At 42.3% G+C, this 19,586-nt stretch overlaps 1 protein-coding gene across 1 annotated transcript in view; it reads left to right on the forward strand.

Moving 5' to 3' along the window:
* The window catches only part of LMNB1 (lamin B1), a 30,498-nt gene that overhangs the window by 9,974 nt on the left and 938 nt on the right, over positions 1-19,586 (forward strand). Inside the window, exons 2-10 of the mRNA XM_084833983.1 lie at positions 6,917-7,073; positions 8,654-8,779; positions 9,394-9,564; positions 10,962-11,087; positions 12,831-13,051; positions 15,201-15,426; positions 15,808-15,912; positions 16,486-16,605; positions 16,844-16,960. Coding sequence (XP_084690109.1) covers positions 6,917-7,073; positions 8,654-8,779; positions 9,394-9,564; positions 10,962-11,087; positions 12,831-13,051; positions 15,201-15,426; positions 15,808-15,912; positions 16,486-16,605; positions 16,844-16,960 — 1,369 coding nt within the window. The remainder of the gene's footprint in view (positions 1-6,916; positions 7,074-8,653; positions 8,780-9,393; positions 9,565-10,961; positions 11,088-12,830; positions 13,052-15,200; positions 15,427-15,807; positions 15,913-16,485; positions 16,606-16,843; positions 16,961-19,586) is intronic.

A 19,586-nucleotide genomic window follows, 5' to 3' on the forward strand; every position in this document is an offset into this window, starting at 1 on the left:
TCCTATTAGGGGAAGTGAGATGTGTGTGTTCACACTGGAAGTATAATACTTTATCACTCATGCCTGCACTCCATTGTTGATTCTCATGCTAGGTTGTGTTAATGGCCAAGTAAAATGCACAAATCTATGGTTCTCCATCTTAGGTAGTGTGTTTTGATACATTCCTCAACCCTTCAGAGCAGATCGGGGGGGGGGGGATGTAGAAGTCCCATTCTGCAAGTGGTGTACTTTCCTGGTGGAACCCAAGGATTTGGGTCCAAACCTAACTATATTTAATATTCTTGTAGGGCATTCCAGTACTGGAAAGGCAAACCTGGCCGCTTATTACTTCCTGTCTTTGTTTCATTCTTCATGCTACTGAGTGATTGTGAATATAGGCAGAATAAACTAGACAAGTTTGTAGGAGAAACCAGTGATGTGAACTTCCATAGAATAATACTTAACATCTACAAGCAAATGCCCAAATCAAAAACTTATTGAATTGAAACAAACAAGTATCAATTGCAAGTTGCTTGGAACAGTTTTGAGAGTTGCCTAAGATGATAGAGTAAATGGGAAGCACGGTAGTTTTGCACTTTAAGCCTTCTTTTGGAAAACCAAGCTACACATCAGTATATGGTGGTGGCATCTGTAATCTTCAACATTTGTTTCTTAATTTTTCTCAAATGATTAAATGCTTATATTTTCTCAGAAGAAAATATAAAACAAATGAGCTGTAACACAACATATTTTAAGTAATGCCGTTTGTAATGGCAACATAAATGTATGCTTAGTATTTGAAAGTTCTTCTGTCTCACTATTCAGTGTCTACACTATCTCTTGGAATTACTAGGTTGAGCATTGCAGCAAAAGAAACTCCTTGACACAAAGTGCACAGCTGCAGATATGAGTTGTATCTTTTACTTCTCAGGGTTTAACTTCCACAGTGAGATTAGCAGCTGCTAAGGGGAACCAAATCTTGTATGTGTGGATATGTACATTATTTTTTGTCACTATCACCCAGTTCTAGGAACATTAAAAATTCTCTTAAGGAAACTTTTTTTCCTTCTTAGATTAGCAGTTTCCTTTAAAACAATGTTTTGTGAAATCATATTGAAAAAGAACATTTATCATGGGCCTGTTATCAAGAACAGTGACTTGATTGATTAGCAAGTGTTAACTGTGGTTCAGCTGGTGCACGGGGCAACTGTTCAGAGTAAGAAAACTTGGAACAGCTGTCCCATGCCCCATATTGGTATGTTAAAGTATAGTGGACGACTTCAGTAGGAGAGTTAGTTTAATATGGTTTAAAGGAATATTTCTTCATTTGCAGTCCAGCCCTGTCATTCATTCATTGTGCTCATGGCCTACTCTACGTCTGGCAGAATGTTTGTTTTTCGCATGTACATTTGGACCTTTGTGCTCTTGAGCTGAACTCATACTTGAAGGTGCAGCCCTTTTGTTTTGTTTGGCATGAATACTGCTTTAACTAATGGTACAACTGCTTAATCTACTTATACAATTTTCAGTGACGTGTCAAACATGGTGTATGGCTATGGCAAACTGCTCAAGCAGCTGGATCACCTGAAGGATAGACTGAAAACTGTCTAATTTCTCACCTGCCAGTGGGGTCATATGAATTGATCTTATGGTATGGGTCACATATCTTAGGCATGTCAAGGTACATTGATCAAGAAATCACCTTTGAACCTCGCTGAATTTAACATGGCTCAAAGTAGCCTTTGCAATGTTTGTTGTTGGTGGGGAGCGTGCAAGGATCAAAAGCTGGTCTAATTGGTCAGTAGCATTCTTTAAGATTTCAAATGTAGAAGTCTGTAATTAAGCAGTTTACAAAAAAAAATTGTTAAGGGTCTGAGTGGAAGTTTACTTTCTAAGTTACTATTCTTTTCATTCTTTATGCGCATTCTTTAAAAAACAACGCACAAACCCATACACATGGGGTGTGTTGGGGAAGTGACAGCAACAGACTTAGTGGAGAAAGACCAGGCAACAAATGCAGACATTTCAATCAAATATTGTTGGTTTCTTCATTAAATTTTATTCACCTTCTGAGGAGTTCACTTTGGTGTGTGTATGATCATTCTCCCTTCCCCCATCCTTACAATAACTCTGAGTTAGATTAGGCTGAGAGATAGTATTTGGCTCAACTCCACCCAGTAACCTTCATGTTTGAACTGCGGTTTCAACCTGGACAAGATATAAATTAGGGCTGATCCGAACATTCTGCCAGCAGACTGTTCAGTGCGTGAGTTATGGGGCAAAGGTTGAGTGCGGGGGGGGGGGGGGCTCCCAGACAAGGTGGTCAAATAGTCTCCATCCTCTTTTCTTCCTTTTTTAACTTGAAACAAGGGCATGCCAGTGAACTGAATAGCCAGCTGCCTGCTAGCTAAAAATCATTTTTTTAAATGGTGCTGGGGCCAGTTACTTTTCCTTCCCTCCATACAGTCTCTTTGGGAATCATGCTATGTTAAAAGTTTAAAGTAAAAGAAAGGAAGACAAAGGCCACTCAGCCACCTCATCAAAAGTATCTCCCTACCACCATCTGCGTAAATGTTGCAACCTTCCCAGGAAGCTCGGGAAGGTTGCAGAAAAGCTCCACCCACCTTCGCTGGAGTACAAGTTTGAAGCAACCCTGAATACTTTTTATATGCGATATAACAAGTACCAAATCTTTCTCAGTCCTGTGGACCAGAAATACACTCCTGCACTTTCCCTTTCTCTCCTCCCTTGGTGCACCGAACCTATGGCTCAAATAATCCCTACTAATTAGGATTATAAAGCAGGGTGAAACCCTACTTTGTAGGTAACACTTGAACCACAGTTTCCCAGTTTGGATGTCACGGCAGACTATGCTTTAACAAACCAGGGAGTCTTCTCTTAAGCTGGGTTTACTAACACACTGAGGAGCACTTGATCTTGTTCCTGATCCAACAGACTATTGTTTAAATGCAGACTACTGGGCCAACAAAGCACACAAGCTCGTATCTTTGCTATAGATTGTTGGGACTGGGAATATGATGCCTGAAACCGGTCCATGTTTGAAGATGACGTTAAAGAAAAGTTGCTTAATCTTGCCAAAAAGGTAAACCATGTTTACCTTCCTGCACTGTCCCGCCTCCATGATATATTCCAGTTCAGGCTTCATTGTCATGGTGAGACCCTTGTTCCTCTGTGGAATGGTGAGATGCAAAGGGCCAACGACATGACTCTTCCTGAGGGGCCTATCCAGTGCTACAGAACCTGTTCTGCCCCATGGTACTCTGCCGAGTTGTGGGCAATGAAGTAGGCCAGATGACAATTATAGTGCAGATTCGATACTGTTACAGCACATAATTGTGCCTACCATGTGACAGTACAGGCTGTGAAAAGGGCTTATTTTGGGGCCTTCATTGCATCCTTGAGAAGCCATCCAACAGAGCTCTTCAGAGTGATTTGGAGGTTGCTAACCGCAGAGGCAGCTTCTTTAGAGCCTTCAGAGGCCCTCTATAATGGTTTTTCATTGCACTTTGAGGATCAAGTTATCCACCTCTGAAGCAATTCAGGTGCTACTGTTATGGCAAATCCAAGGGCAGTGCCCCATTTAGCCACATTTTGTAGGATCAGTTGCAGTTAATGCAGCCTGATGGCATGGACAAGGTACTTGCAACCAGCCATATGTCCTCTTGATCCCTGACCCTCATGGATAATTAAGAGTTGCCAGCATGGCTTGGGTGGGTGGGTCTGGGGTGGGTCATTGGGTGTCGGAGTAGTGTCTGATGCTTTGAAGGAGACAGTAATGCAACCATGTCTGAAGAGGCCTACCCTGGATCTAAGGATTTGTGACAACTATAGGCCAGTCACAAACACCATTTTTAGGCAAGGTGATTGAGAGGGTTGTGGTGGGGCAACTGCAGGCATTCTTGGATGAAACTGATTATCTAAACCCTTTTCAGTCTGGGTTGAGGCCTGGTTTTGGTCACCATATTGGATGACATTTATCGAGAGAGGGATAGAGGGAGTACAACCTTGCTCCTCTTACTTGGATCTCTCTGCTGCTTTTGATACCATCAACCAGATGGGCTTTGTGGCATGGGTATCTTAGACGGGCTTTGTGGCATGGGTATCTTAGACGGGCTTTGTGGCATGGGTATCTTAGACGGGCTTTGTGGCATGGGTATCTTAGACGGGCTTTGTGGCATGGGTATCTTAGACGGGCTTTGTGGCATGGGTATCTTAGACGGGCTTTGTGGCATGGGTATCTTAGACGGGCTTTGTGGCATGGGTATCTTAGACGGGCTTTGTGGCATGGGTATCTTAGACGGGCTTTGTGGCATGGGTATCTTAGACGGGCTTTGTGGCATGGGTATCTTAGACGGGCTTTGTGGCATGGGTATCTTAGACGGGCTTCGTGGCATGGGTATCTTAGATGGGCTTCGTGGCATGGGTATTGGGGGCACTCTATTTCAGTGGTTCCGTTCCTACCTGCAGTGTAGGGAGTGGTGTCGGGGAGCAGCACCTTGGGCCCCCTGGCACTTGTGCTGTGGGTTCCTGCAGTCCTATTCAACATCTGTATGAAGCAGCTGGGAGCAATCATCTGGGGATTTGGAATGAGGTATCATCAGTATGAAGATGACACCCAAGTCTGTTTTTCTATAGCTTCTGAATCAGGTGTGGCCGTGCAGGCTCTGGACCAGTGCTTGGATGCAGTGGTGGGCTGGATGAGGGCCAATAAACTGAGTCTGAATCCTGAAAAGATGGAAGTACTATGGGTGAGTGGGTCACAGGTCCAAGGAAATATGTCAATTGCCTGTTCTGAATGGGGTTACATTCCCACTGAAAGAACAGGTGTGTAGTTCTCTATTTGCCCTTTTGGCGCTCCATAGCCACTACAGACACCATTAAAAGGGGGGGCACCCATCAAGGGTGGAGTCAGGAGGTGAAAATGACCCCTGCCCGACTCCTGTATAAAATGAAGATCCAGAGCGCTAATAATCATAGTCCTACCTTAGCTTTTCTAACTGCATTGTTTTTGTCAATACAAAGTGAGTACATGAATTGTTCACAATAAAACCTCTCTGTATGGTGTAATACCACAGAATATGGTATTGGATGTAGAAATAAGTTTTCATTAAAGGGGGGACAGGAGGGGTAGAAAGTAAATTAAGTTTGGAAGCTGCAAGATATGCTTGAAAGTACATGGGAAATGCCAGAGAGGTGATGATGTAAAATATACCCTGTGGCTGTGGGCTGAAGTGGCTTCCATAGCGCCTTTGTCCTTTATCCATGACTAGGAAAAACAGAATAGATCATATAGATTTGTTCAGTTTGCATAACTTACAGAGATCACAGAACTCAGTTCTTCATACAGAATTTGGATTGTCTGAATTCAGAATTCTGTGGAATTTTTCACTGCTCACAACTTTTCATCGTAGTCACTCCTTAAAGTCAAAACATGCTAGTCCTTTCTGATTAGCTGTTCTACTGAAACTCGATGAAGAATTTCTCACACTTCACTTATGTTGTATATTTTGTGCTTTACTATTTAGACTTCTAGTATCCCAACGACAGATGTAAACTTTCTGTCCCCCCACCCCCAAAGAAACCCTCAGAAATATGGGGTAAAGTTGAAATATATGCAATATTTACTTTCTTATTAAACCTAAATTTATTTGACTGCTTTAACAAGATAAAATCCATGTTCTGTGTATATAAAATTGTACTATTTATAACATTTATGAAATATACAGAGCATTATATGTATGTTTACTCACAAGTCTGTTTAGTGGAGCTTATTCCCATTAAGCATGCATATGATTGCAATCTCAAAAGTATAAATGTTAATTTTGTACAAGAACAATGGCAAATATATAATGCTAGAGAGACGAGAGCTGCAAACTGCTGAAGCTTATGCTACACATGTCTTAGTTTTTACTGTTTGAGAAGTAGAAAAAAATAGAAGTTGAAGATAGCAGCCCCAAGTTCTGTAATAAACAAAAGCAAGTGTGTTTAGACAAGAAACAGTTTCATACAGACCCTGTCTGTTCCTCTCATGAATCCTTCTCCAACTTTATAGTAACTAGTTTATGGTGATAAAAGTAGTTGGGCTAGCTGAATACTGCACACTCCAGTCTATAATCACCAAAAACCCCTTTAATACTTTGCCTTTTCTCTATAAAATGGAGGCTATACTTATCATAATGGGGCTGTTCACACAACACGCTAACTCACAGTGGTTCAGTGTGGGTTGTTTAATGAACCGTGGGTTATCGTATTGTCTGGATGCAGCATGTTTTTCACAGGGTGGGTTATTGTGTTGTCTGAACGCAGCCAGAGTGGCTTATTAACCATGCAGTATGGGTTGTTAACCATCCTGAACAACACAACCACAAGCCATGGGTTCTCAAGGTGGCTTGTTGGAGAAAATAAGCCACACTGCATGGTTAACAAGCCACCCTGGCTGCGTTCAGACAACATGCTCGCCCACAGTTCAACAAACAACTCAAGATTCAAAACAACCCACACTCAACCACTGAGTGAACAGCCCCAATAGCTCTATGATCTTACTTATAACTTCTGTCTTGTCTGAGCAGAATGTGTTTGCATTGCAAAACTAGTTAAGAAGGTATTAATAAGTTCATAAGATGATGATATTTGGCAACATAATCCAATCACTTATATAAATCAGCTATGTTTAGCACTATGACTTCATTTGTAGATTAGTATAGAAATTGTAATGCAGAAATAAAGGGTTTCCCTTCTTTGCCTGGCTGAAATATCAAGAGCTGTGAACATGAAGTAAATCAAAACACTTGAGTTGCATTCTTTTGGCAGATAACCAAGTCCCCCAAACTAATGTAATCTTCATGCATATATATGTACATACAGCTATTTCAGGGTTGTATCATAAAGTGAACTTAACTTTTCTGGTTTGTTTTAGCTATGCAAAAAAAGAATCCGATCTGAATGGAGCCCTGGCTAAGCTTCGGGAGTTTGAAGCTGCTCTAAATGCTAAGGAAGCGGCACTTGCCACAGCGCTTGGTGATAAGAAAAGTCTAGAGGGGGAGCTTGAGGATTTGAAAGATCAGATTGCTCAGGTAAGACATAAGCAGTTTTTATTGAGACACAATCCTCTTTGGTCTTATGTTGTAGGAGATAGACTGGGTGATCTTGCTTTAGGGACAGAACAGTGCACTATTGGTGTATACAAGATGGAAAAAAACATACATTTTATTGCTGGAAGTGATCAGAAGCCTTTCCTTCTTTTCTAATTTCAGTTAACCACAGTTTAGCTTTGCATCTGAATCTTAAACTGGAGTTTAGGATTTTAATGAAGTTGGGTTGTTTCAACTAACATAGTTAAGAAAGACTTAACTGCAGTTTCTTCAGGTTTCAGACAGAATGTTTAACTTTGATGAATCTGAAATGGAAGTAGAAGCTTCTGAACTCCTTCTCACCCACGCCGGGGAGGGGGAACACTCAAGCCCAAGGCTAGCTGTGGATGATTCCTGTAACGATAAACCATGAGACACCCCCCCCCAGCTACCAGCTGCCTTTGCTGAAACCAGCAGAGAGAAGAGCAACAATCTTGTCATTCAGCTTGTCCATGACCAGCTGAATTGCTGTAAAAGTCTTTGGTGAACAAAAAATTCAAGAAAGTCTAAACCATACCTGAAAGGAAGTGCCGTTCAAATTCCAAAATCTTTCCACCATTGGAACAAAGTTTCACAGAGTGAGGCATAAGACCTTCCAAGGACGCAATATGGGGGAAGGCATAAGGGCTGGGTACAGCTTTGGATAGGTACAACAAAATGGGTCAAAGGTGGATGTGTAAATGTAAGATTATTGGGGGCCTGAACTGTAAGCATTCCAAGTGGATTGCACTATAAGGGCGCAACCCATAAGGTGGAAGCCTCCGAACTCAGAGACTTCCGTGTATTCAGTGCCCTGCTGGGCTGAGGGCAGGAGGAGTGGTGGAGGTGGTCTCTACCTCCTCATCCTTCGCTAGTTGAGTTTTTCACTAGATAGGCTGTTTGCCCATCTAGCAACAGCACTTCAGAGCAGATGGGAAGGAGGAGGCTGGAAGAGGCTCAGGATAGCTTGAATCCTGGCCTCTCTGGTCTCCACCCCTCCCTGTCCACCAGAACCCCTTTCCCTCTCTCCAAGGTCGCTTTTTCAACCTTGGAGGCCAGCTGGCACAGTTCTTTCTGCACCAGCTGCAAGGGTTTGGGGGAGGGGGGTCAGATATCCTTGGAGGGGGGAATCCTCACAATCCTGTGGCCCCTCAGACAACATCTAGGGGCCATAGGATTGCTCCCTTCATCATTTAGAAGCGTAATGTCACTGCTATCTATATAAAGGTAAATTATCCTGTTATGTATATGAAGCTATCTTTTGTGTGTATACTAACTTTTGTAAGCCACACTGAAACAGCTTTGCCCTGAAAGCAATGTAGAAGTAAGTAAATCAATAAATTTATCATTACGTGTGTACAAGTACAACATGGATCAGTAAATCAGCATTAATTAAGGAAGACTGATTATACTTCAGAGCATCAAATGTGCTTGTACGTTCTATAATTGGTCAGTTGTATGGGTGCTTTGTCAGATGGCACTTAGATCTGTTGAGATTTAATTTGTGAGTGGTTTACTAATTTGCAATGAACATTCCTTTTAAGTTTGAAGCTGCTTTAGCAGCTGCTAAGAAGCAACTTGTAGATGAAACATTACTGAAGGTGGATCTTGAAAATCGTTGTCAAAGTTTGATTGAAGACCTGGAGTTCCGAAAAAATATGTATGAAGAGGTAATACAATTAAGGTTCTAAAGCAGGGGTGGGCAACCATTTATGTCAAGGCCTGCATTCCCTTGTGGATAATCTCAGTGGCCTCATGGCGGGTTGGGCCTGAGCCAAAAGGGCCACTCCTTTTCTCTTTCTGCCACCTTCTTTTGTCTTTTCCTTCCTGCTTAGTGGGCTGCCAGGGAAGGGGAAGGTGGCTGTTGCCAGAGGCTTGAACTGATCACATGCAGAAGGCTCTTGAAATTAGTCCAAGGACTGCATGAAATTTTCTGAAGTAATACCTTGGAGCAAGTTTTATAGTAATCTAGTAGGATGTTTTTATGGTATCCTCTTAAGAGATATATCCCAAATACATATTCGGAATGTTTCCCTTTTCATTTTTTTCACTTTATAAAAAGACTGTTTTCTGGACTTCTATGTTTATCAAGGTTCGTTAGAAAAGCTGAGCACCAATAAAGTGAGGCTTATCTGCTCAGTAGCACAAAAGCAATCTGTGGGTCAAGCTTGGTGAGTCATTGGGGTTATAGTTTGCCTGGTATAGCAAAATTGTCTTACTAAAAATACGTCACTTAGTGATTTTTATAAAATATCAAAATGTAACTTTATTCATTCATTCTTAGGAAATCAATGAGACACGAAAAAAGCATGAGACCCGTCTCGTTGAGGTGGATTCTGGGCGTCAAATAGAGTATGAACACAAACTGGCCCAAGCACTTCAGGAAATGAGAGAGCAGCATGATGTACAAGTGAAAATGTATAAGGAGGAGCTTGAGGAGACTTACCATGCCAAAGTATTGATACTTGTTCTTGAATATCTTCAAATTCTGATAACTGTGTTGAAAAAACTTTGTAGTGCAGTTGAAATAGATTGTCTGGATGTGAACTTTACTTTAAATGTTTGGCCACCTAGAGATTAAAGCTCTAATCTAGGTAATCATGGGTTAAAAATCAAAATTCAGAATATGAACACTTTAAAATAACAAACTCTGTTTCTTACTAGTTTAGCCTTGGCCAATAAAAACACACAGTCCGTTTATGTGGGTAAAGAAGCAAGAGAGAATATAAATTCTAGTAAAGTAAGAGTGCATTTTTCATTTCAGGAAACTGGTTGCTGTTAAAGTTGAGCTTCTGTAGGCAAGTGGAAGGTTTAAAGGGCAGTGTTTTTCTTATAGTCACCTTGAAGGTCTGGCTTCTGTGTGTCACTCAACTGACCATGTACAGATTCAGCTGATCATGCCTTTTTCTTAGGAAGACAGACATTTAAATACTGTCTAATTATTGCAGCCAAAGTGGTTGTTATTGCTGCTCCATACCTGACCAAAGTTCAAAGTGACCAAAGCAGGACCCAGAAGACAAGACAAATCCCATTGTCTTGTCTTTTGGGTCCTGCTTTGGAGTGGGGGATTGAACTAAAATAGCTCTTCTGATGGTGGCAAGTCTCGCCCTCACATTTGAATATATAATTTTGTTCTGGAGAACTTTAAAGTCTTAACATGGTGAACAGTTGTCTTCCCAAAGCTTCCCAAATTCAAAGGAATTTCCTGCTTACTGCCTGCCTTTCCCTGTACATCTAGCTCTAAAACGTTGCTAGCTCTAGAAGGCATTCTTAAAGCAGAACTTGCTTAGTCAGCGTGTTTTCTTGTGAATTTGCACTTGACTACCTTGAAAGCTTTAAAAAAGCATAGCTGAAATGGTTGTGTAGTAGAGCTATAACTGAAGAAAAATACTTTTCTTTTCTTTTTTAGAAATGTTAAGCACCATTGTCAATACTTTCAACTGAATTGAGTTAATTGGAAAGTGGTTTTGATCAGTCTTGAATCGCTGAAATTTCAGTTAGTTATTTTGTTGTAATTTCTAGTGAACGTTGAATGTTGTTGCCTATCTTAGTTCTGTTGCTTATTGAATGTTCCCATATTGAGTTGATAAGAATAGTAAGGAAATTTGCAGTTAGCCTGCCATGGTTGGAAATGAAAGAATCTGCATATTTCCTGTGGCTAGAAGTTTGTCTCCCAGGGAAATACTATGTGTGTAGCCGCCAGTTTGTCAGAAAAGCTTGCATAACAGGTTTCCTGTATTACATAAACTTCATGCCTTACTTAATATTGTTGCAGACCTTTAAAGTACAAGTGCTTGCTTCTGTATTTTTGGCAGACCAAATGTGAAGTGTGTTCTGCTTTCTTTTTTGCAGCTTGAGAATGCAAGACTCTCCTCAGAAATGTGTAGTTCTGCAGCCAACACAGTAAGAGAGGAGCTCATGGAAAGTCGCATGCGCATTGATAGTCTGTCTTCCCAACTGGCTACTTTACAGAAAGAGGTAAGGAATTCAGGATCCTGATTTTGTCACTTCACTAGCAGATAAGCATTTCTCAGATAGTTTATACATTATAAAAGTGAGGGCCCACAATGAAATGCTAAGTGTTTCTGGGTGGTGGGCACCAGCTGGTGGGAGTGAGCAAGGGAAGGGGTGGGCTTAGACTAGCTATGAGTGGAGAGGGAAAGTTGCTGCACTAGGCAGGCTTCCACTGCTTTACAAGGCAGGGAATAATTCTGCCTGTCCTGCAAAGGGCTTTACTTCTTCTCTAGCTGTGCATTATCTCTTGCTGTCTCTTTGAGCGAGGGCAGACATAGTGAGGAGGAATGCACCTGCTGGGCAGCTGTCCAAGTTTGGCTAAGACATTAGGGAAGGTGATATTGGATGCAGCTAAACTCTCCTTTTCTGAGTCCTAGAATAGGGAAAAAGCTCTTCCCTTTGGGGAAATAGGCAGCAGGGTTCTGTTTCAATGGGCGACCTGGTGCTTAACACTTAAAGGAAATGGAATGCGCTTCTCCTCCCCCCATCCACTCCCGAGCATGAGCCTGCAACAAGTTTCAGAGCAGCGTGAGGCAGGTATGCAGAGTCTGTTCCTACCTACTTTGGGGGTTTAGCCCCTTTTGGGGTCTTTCCTTCATACCAAGACCTCCCTCTTCTTAGTGGCTGATTTTTTTTTTGACTACGTAACTATCTGCACATGGAGAATTGAATTTGAATATTTTTGCATTGATGGACATGGTTATGCAAACTACAATTGTAATCTTAATTGTAACTTATTTTTTCTTTTTTCTTTCTATGTTCAGTATAGACCAGGCCAGGTCTTTTCCATATATCCTCCATGAGTCAATTCCAACTCCTCTTCTGTGGTTATAAAATTGCTTTACCAGTGTTGGTTCTGGCTATATGATGTTGGTTACTGAGGGTGGCCCCTTTTAGGCAAGAGCATTTCAGTGATATAACCGTACAGTGTGAGTGTGTGTGAGAGAGAGAGAGGGAGGGAGGGAGGGAGAGAGAGAGAGAGAGAGAGATTCTGTAAGAACCCAGTGTTTTAAGGTGCAGAATTCAGCTTCCAGAGATTCTCAGTGCTTATTTCTGTCTTGTAAATTAGAAACAGTGTTTTAGCCCTTGTGATTACAAAGAAATGCTTGAAAGTATGTGGGCAGTACCTGATATCTCAGAAATGAGAGGGATGGCTAAGATGATTTCCAGTGGTCAGGATCAGGGCTCTTCATAGCCCTTATCTATAATTAGCAGATTCTATGAATTAGAGATCCCCCCTCCCTCCACTGCCACAAATTAAGCACAGACACACTGTGCTTAATTTGCATAATTACACAGGTAGCAGAATCTGGTTTCTATTCACTCAAAATTTCCACTTTTTGCACAGGGTACACAACAGCACTGATTAACTAATCTTCCCTTATGTGTTCGTAAATGAAAAAATATCTCATTCTGGGAATGGCCCATTTTGCAATTCTTCAGTGACTTGCTTGATTTATTCTTGCACAAGATAGGATGTGTATTCTTGTCTGTGTCTGCTTCACAACCATAGGCATTAGCTTTGCAACTTTAAATATGAAGAAACTGACACAATAATAACTCTTACACAATAGGCAGTGTGTATTAAAATCAGGAATGAAGTGTATCTGTTGCTTGGCTCTTTGTGTTTATAATAACATCTTTGAGTAGTGGTGTTTAGAAGTCAAAATTGCTGAATTTGTTTGCTGTTTTGTTTTAAATTTTAAGTCTAGGGGATGGCTAGAGAGAATGCAAGAACTGGAGGATATCCTGGCTAAAGAAAGGGATAACTTCCGCAGAACACTATCTGAGAAAGAGAGAGAGATGGCCGAGATAAGAGATCAGATGCAACAGCAGTTGAATGATTATGAACAACTGCTAGATGTAAAATTGGCTCTGGATATGGAGATCAATGCATACAGGAAGCTCTTGGAGGGTGAAGAAGAAAGGTAAGAACAAGTTGTCATTTGCAGGAGGCTGGCTATTAAACTAAGGATCATGTAGTCCTTAATAGAAGCATAGCTTCCAGATCCTGGGAAGTACTAGTTCCCTTCTACTCAGCACTGGTTAGGCCTCATCTGGAGTACTGTGTCCAGTTCTGAGCACCACACTTTAAGAAGGATGCAGACAAGCTGGAGAGGGTTCAGAGGGGAGCAACAAAGATGATCAGGGGACTGGAAACAAAGCCCTATGAAGAGAGACAGAAAGAACTGGGCATGCTTAGCCTTGAGAAGAGAAGACTGAGGGGAGATAGGATAGCGCTGTTCAAGTACTTGAAAGGTTGTCACAGACAGGATGGCCAGGATCTCTTCTCAATCATCCCAGAATGCAGGACACGGAATCATGGGCTCAAGTTACAGGAAGGCAGATTCCAGCTGAACATCAGGAAAAACTTCCTGACTGTTAGAGCAATGTGATAATGGAACCAATTACCTAGGGAAGTGGTGGGCTCTCCCACCCTGGAGGCATTCAAGATGATGCTGGACAGCCATCATTCAGGGATTCCTGCATTGAGCAGGAGGTTGGACTTGATGGTCTTGTAGGCCCCTTCCAACCCTACTGTTCTGTGATTCTGGTCCAGCTAGCTGCCCAGTTCAATTGCAGGTTGGCACAATCCACATTCAAGGGAAGAAGGGGAGATGTCTGGGTTGCATTTGAAGAGCAAAGTGTTTTGATAACTCGAGGTCAAAGATGGAAATAGCAGCCCGCCTCCTGCGCACCCCCCCCCCCCCCAGTCAGGTATAAACAATTGTCTCAAGCTTTCTGTGTGAACACTAGTATTCCCTCAAATCTGCCTGCATGGCTCTATGTGTCATTCAAGGCGGTTTGGCTTGGGCTAAATCTAGCTAAAACACTCAGGTTTGGAGGATTAATGTTTGCATCTTGAAGTCTTGATTGTTGATATACGTGTCTGATTGTGAGTTCAATCCTAAACCTCTGATATTACCTCATGGAGGGGTTTGGCATATGGTTGAGGGTCCACCCTGTGTGGGGGCCCTGCTGCTGCAGAGGCCACTTCCCTGCTTACCGAGAGCTTGGCAGGTGGGAAGGTGCTGCTGTTCCTGCCAGCAATAGCTGGCATAAGGCTCTAAAACAGGGTGTTCCAGGTATGGGGATGAGCCAACTTTGCATCTGCTGGATCCAAAGCTGCTCTGTTGTCCAGATCTGGGCCCATCAGCTAAGCCGCTAGCTTGGAGCTGGCATAGGTAATCTCTACTCACTGCTGTCAGTTGGGAAGATATAAAATACAATGACACACCCCTTCCGTTCAGGCTGGCACAAGTCAGCAAATCTTGGGATGTGGTGGGAGATCCATTGCCTTGCTCTTCTTCAGCCCTACTTAGGATTGCTCTACTCATACTTTGCATCTTGGCAGAAAATCTATGACCTTCTCCTCCCCCCCCCCCCCCCCCCCGGTAAAACAGTATTCTAATAAATTAAGTGACAACCTCGTCCCTCATTCTAGGGCCGGCCCTATTTCATAGCCCCAGCCGTTAGTGTCAGTGGTGGGGAAGGAACTGAAAAATGCATGTACTTGGTTGAAATCCCGCTTTGCAGGTAATTAATATGCATACAGGGGGCCGCGGTGGCTTACTGGTTAAGATGCTGAATTGCAGACCGGAAGGTCAGCAGGACAGCAGTTCGAGACCAGAGTGCTGCGTGACGGAGTGAGCTCCCGTCTTCAGTCCCAGCTTCTGTCAACCTAGCAGTTCGAAACCAAGAAATTGCAGGTAGATAAATAGGTACTGCTTCGGCGGGAAAGGTAATAGCGTTCCGTGCAACTCGGTGTTCAGTCACGCCAGCCACATGACCACGGAAGTGTCTTTGGACAGCGCTGGCTCTTCGGCTTAGAAATGGAGATGAGCACCACACCCTAGAGTCAGACACGACTGGTTGGGGACACCTTTACCTTTTACCTTTAATATGCATAGAGAATAATATACTATTTTAAGTAAGTAGCCGTGTCCATAAAATCTGATACTGGTTCATACTGGCTGAGAGAGAAACTGATTCATACTGCCTAAGGGAGATGGAAGGAGAGATGGAAGCACACTTGAAAAAGCACTATGTGTTCATGGATTTCCTCTTTTTATTCAGGTTGAAACTTAGTCCCAGCCCATCTTCTCGTGTGACAGTCTCTCGGGCATCATCAAGCCGCAGCGTGCGTACAACCAGGGGCAAGAGGAAGAGGGTTGATGTTGAAGAATCAGAGGCTAGTAGTAGTGTTAGCATCTCTCATTCAGCTTCTGCTACTGGAAATATCTGCATTGAGGAGATTGATGTAGATGGGAAGTTTATCCGGCTGAAGAACACTTCTGATCAGGTATGGAAATCATTGCCATACTCTTTCTTTCAAAATGAAGCAGTGGTGTCTAATGCCATTGTTGGAGATTAAACATGGATTATATTCCTCTGAACTTGAGAAATAAATAGAAGACTAAAACACAGTAAAATGTTCTCCTGAAGCTGACAAGTTGTCCATTAAAATTAGAGTGGTTAAAGGTAATTCAAAAATATTAATCTCTTAAATAATTTTGCAACGAGATGTGCCATAGCTGAAGCTATAATGGCCTCATAGTGATATGTTGACAGAACGGCCCAGAGGACATCCACAGTATAGTGTATATCTGTCCTGTGTACTGAATGGGTTAATGCTCAGACATACATAATAGCTAAACATGGAAATTTTTCTGCTTTTGTTTAGGATCAACCAATGGGAGGTTGGGAGATGATCAGAAAAATAGGGGATACTTCTGTCAATTATAAATATACCTCAAGATATGTGCTGAAGGCAGGCCACACTGTTACAGTAAGTGAAATCTGCTTTGTAGAAGATACAAATGTAACCCAGACATTTGTGTTGGACAAATGTTTGGACTCCACAGTGCATTGTTCACTAGTTGCTGCCACTACTTCCTGCCTAGTCTTGCTGTGTTTTATTTTCTGCTAAGGACACCCAGTGGTTTGCTGAGAAGTTGTACTTTCACACACAGCAATCTTGATAAACAGTCCTGAAATGGTTGGCTGAGATAACAAGAATATGGTGGCAGGGGAGCATTTACACAGGAATAATGTGTGTGTGTGTGGGGGGGGGGGGGGTTAACCACTCCTGCCAAGCCCCACCCCACGAAAGCTCCACTTGGGATGTTTATACCTCTGCAAAGCTTTCCAGCATCTGAACTAATTAATGTAGATGATTATTGATCAGCACGGAATATTTTGTCTGCACCTTCAGCAATATAGTTGCTTCCAAAAACATACATTTGCACTCTAGTTTTATCCTTTTATATCCAGTTATTGGTATAAATAGTTTGCACAGATCTTCTCTCTTTTGTAGAAGATGTATTTTAATCCTGTGTGGTATATCTTTTTCTTTCCCCAGATATGGGCTGCTAATGCTGGAGTAACGGCCAGTCCTCCTTCTGACCTCATCTGGAAGAACCAGAACTCTTGGGGTACTGGCAAAGATGTGAAAGTTGTACTGAAAAACTCTCAGGGAGAGGTAATGTAGAAAAACCTGGCTCAGCTATGCTTAATGGCCTGACTCAAAAGTGGAGCAAAGCTGTAATTTTCACGTGGATATATAGTGCACTAGTCTATGCCATTCACACAGTCTAGTCAGGTTGCAAACTGACAGCAGTAGTACAGTTTCCAGTAGATGAGCATAAAAATGTTCTAAAACGTTCTAGATCACTTGAAGTTGAAAGCTTTAAATAATAGATCAACCATGTCTATTACAGGAAGTTGCTCAGAGAAGCACAGTCTTCAAAACAACTTTACTTGAAGCTGAAGAGGGAGAAGAAGTAGGGGAAGAACCAGTTGAAGCTGTAGAAGAGGAGGATCTATTCCACCAACAGGTATCTTAAAACTGAAATGATTATCTTCCAAAGAGTGACATTTGTAGGAAAGCATGCTATGTAATTATTTAATAATAGATCAAAATGTGTCATAAGAGAGAAATACATACGAGTATCATGACTGCTCTGATTTTTTTTTTCCTCTTAAAGCACTTGTTTAAAAACAGCAACTTCATCTTAAGCTCTGGCTACAACTTCAGCTGTAATTGTTTGCTTTTAAATTTATTTCATATGGAACTCTGTCAATATTTTATAAGTGTTCAGGGATTCACAGTGTTGCTTCCCACAGCAAGCACCTAGACAACTTCTGGCATGGGGGTGACATGCTACAGGCGTTTCCCCAATCCTGGAGCTACCAGCCCCAAGGTTCAGAAGAAGCCTGGGATTTGTTCTGATTCCATGCTTGTGAGCAGCTCAGGGTGCCTAGCAAGCAAGATCCAAAGCAAGCCCCCTTCTCCAGGTCTTATCTTGGAGCTGAGGAAGAGAGCAGGGGTTTGTCCCTGACCTGGCATGTGTTTCAGTTGCAACGAATGATGTCAGGGAGAAGACGCCCATGCCTGCAAGAGCGGTATAGTCTTGGCAACCACAAACCTTGGTTGGCAACCACCAAGGCGAGCCACAATTTGTGGACCTCTACAAGTGTTAAAGGATTGAAACCATATACCCATGAGAAGAGTTTTATAACTTCTTTGGCAAAGCAGTTTAAATTACAGTTTATAATGATTTCTTTAGAGTAAATTCTACTTTGTGTTCTACCTTCGGTAAATACATGCAATAACATATTCTAGCACCAGCAGTTTCAAAGGTGAGAAACCTTTGAAACTGGTGCTTGATCTGGAACTGCCAGTCTAGTTACTGGTGTTACTGAAAGAATGTGTCAGTTCTCATAGGAACATAATTTTTTGTCCCTGCACCATCCATGAAGTTGTAGAAGTGATTCATTGGGAATAGATAGCATGGATAGTGATTGGAAAAGGCTGTTCTAGCCTTCTAAATCACCAAGACTCTGGTCTGGTAACCCTCAAACAGATGAGGTGATAAAACTGTCTAGACTGCACCATTTCAGACTGCAGGTAACTTGCATGGCTACAGAAGACCTTGATGGTTGCATGTCCTTGTTTGTATGCACATGTACACACATATACACACACCTACCTACCTACCTAAACATGGGAAACTAGATGTTGGGGGGTTTCTGTATGGAAGAGCATACTGCTCTTTGTGAGAAGTATGCTCTTGAGACTGGTCATGAAGCCTCATGCTACGCTTTTTTTGCAGCCAGGGAAGTAGCATTGCAGTGGTAGCACACACTTCCTCATTATGTTTCAAAGGAATTCAGTGGGATTTCTCTCTTGGGTAGAAAAATGATCCGCTGTTCAAACTGCCTTCCTAGCATCAATGTTGCATGTATCATTACAATCAAGAAGTGATGTTCTGTCTCCTAGTCTGGCATGGTTTTTTTGGCTCCACTTCAATTAGAATGTTTCCATATAATCTCAGCTGAAGTAAAGATATTTCCATAAATACTCTGCTGGGTATCTAAAAGTCTTAAAATACAGCAATCCAAATAGCTGATGAAAATTGGTCAACAGTAGAGATAAACATTGTGAGGGTCCTGAGCAAAGCCCATAGGCTCTCATTAGTAATTTGAGAATCTTAGACATAGAAAAGCAAACATCAGGCTGTATCATTGCAGAGAGGCTTGTGTGATATGGAACAAGTTTCCAAAGTTGATCAGTATTTCACATAGAAAATGCAGTAAATAAATGCACAGAGAGGTCACTCCAGGACTGGAGGTACTGAAATTCCGCTCTGACTTTGAGTAGATAGTCTTGTGCATAATCCTTCAAAACTTTTATGGCTTGAATGTGACTAGATCCAAAGCATAGTCTATTGCTATGACACTTAATATTCTGCTTGTCACATGGGCACGATCCTACACATTTCTACTGATCATTGTATCTGAACTTCAGAAAGCAGTGGTTTTAGTTTTTGTCTGAAGAGGCCACCTTGCTCATAAGGCCAATAATATAGAATTTACTGCTAGTTAATCATTGTTTGCATATGAAGACCTCAACAATTTAAGCAAGGATGCATGTTTGTCTAGTTTGTTTTGCTAACATGATTGAGAGGAGATGAACCTGTTATACTGTAGCTGCTGAACAGGCCTTGGCCAAGGCTGCAGCTTAGAACGTTTAGGGAGTGATCCTATGGCTGCTAGACAGCGGCTAGATGGCCATAGAATATCTGGTTTTCCGGGAGCCAACCTCAGAGCCCACACTCTGAGGTCAGTTCTCGGAGAACCAACCTCCCCTCATTTCTGTGCTGCCTCAGAGGCAACGCAGAACAGCCCTGTGCTCCGAGCTTGCAAGAGGAGTGCAGAGTGGCCAAAAAGGGGCATTCCTGGAGGGCATTCTGGGGTGGAAAGGGTGGAAATGCCTGTACAATGCATCCAACGTGTTGTATAGCAGCCTCCCCCCTCCCCCCCAGCTTTCCCACAGCTAGACAGCCGCAATCAGCTGTCTAGCTGAAAATGCAGGGCAGGAGAAGCACGAAGGGAACGATTCCCTCTGTGCTTCTCCTGCCCTACATTGGATAGGTGGTCGCCTCTGAGTTCGGAGGCGGA

This window comes from Heloderma suspectum, chromosome 2 (genome assembly GCF_057233095.1).
Source record: "Heloderma suspectum isolate Gila_16-S chromosome 2, 16-S_ref, whole genome shotgun sequence".
NCBI classification, from domain to species: Eukaryota; Metazoa; Chordata; class Lepidosauria; order Squamata; family Helodermatidae; genus Heloderma; species Heloderma suspectum.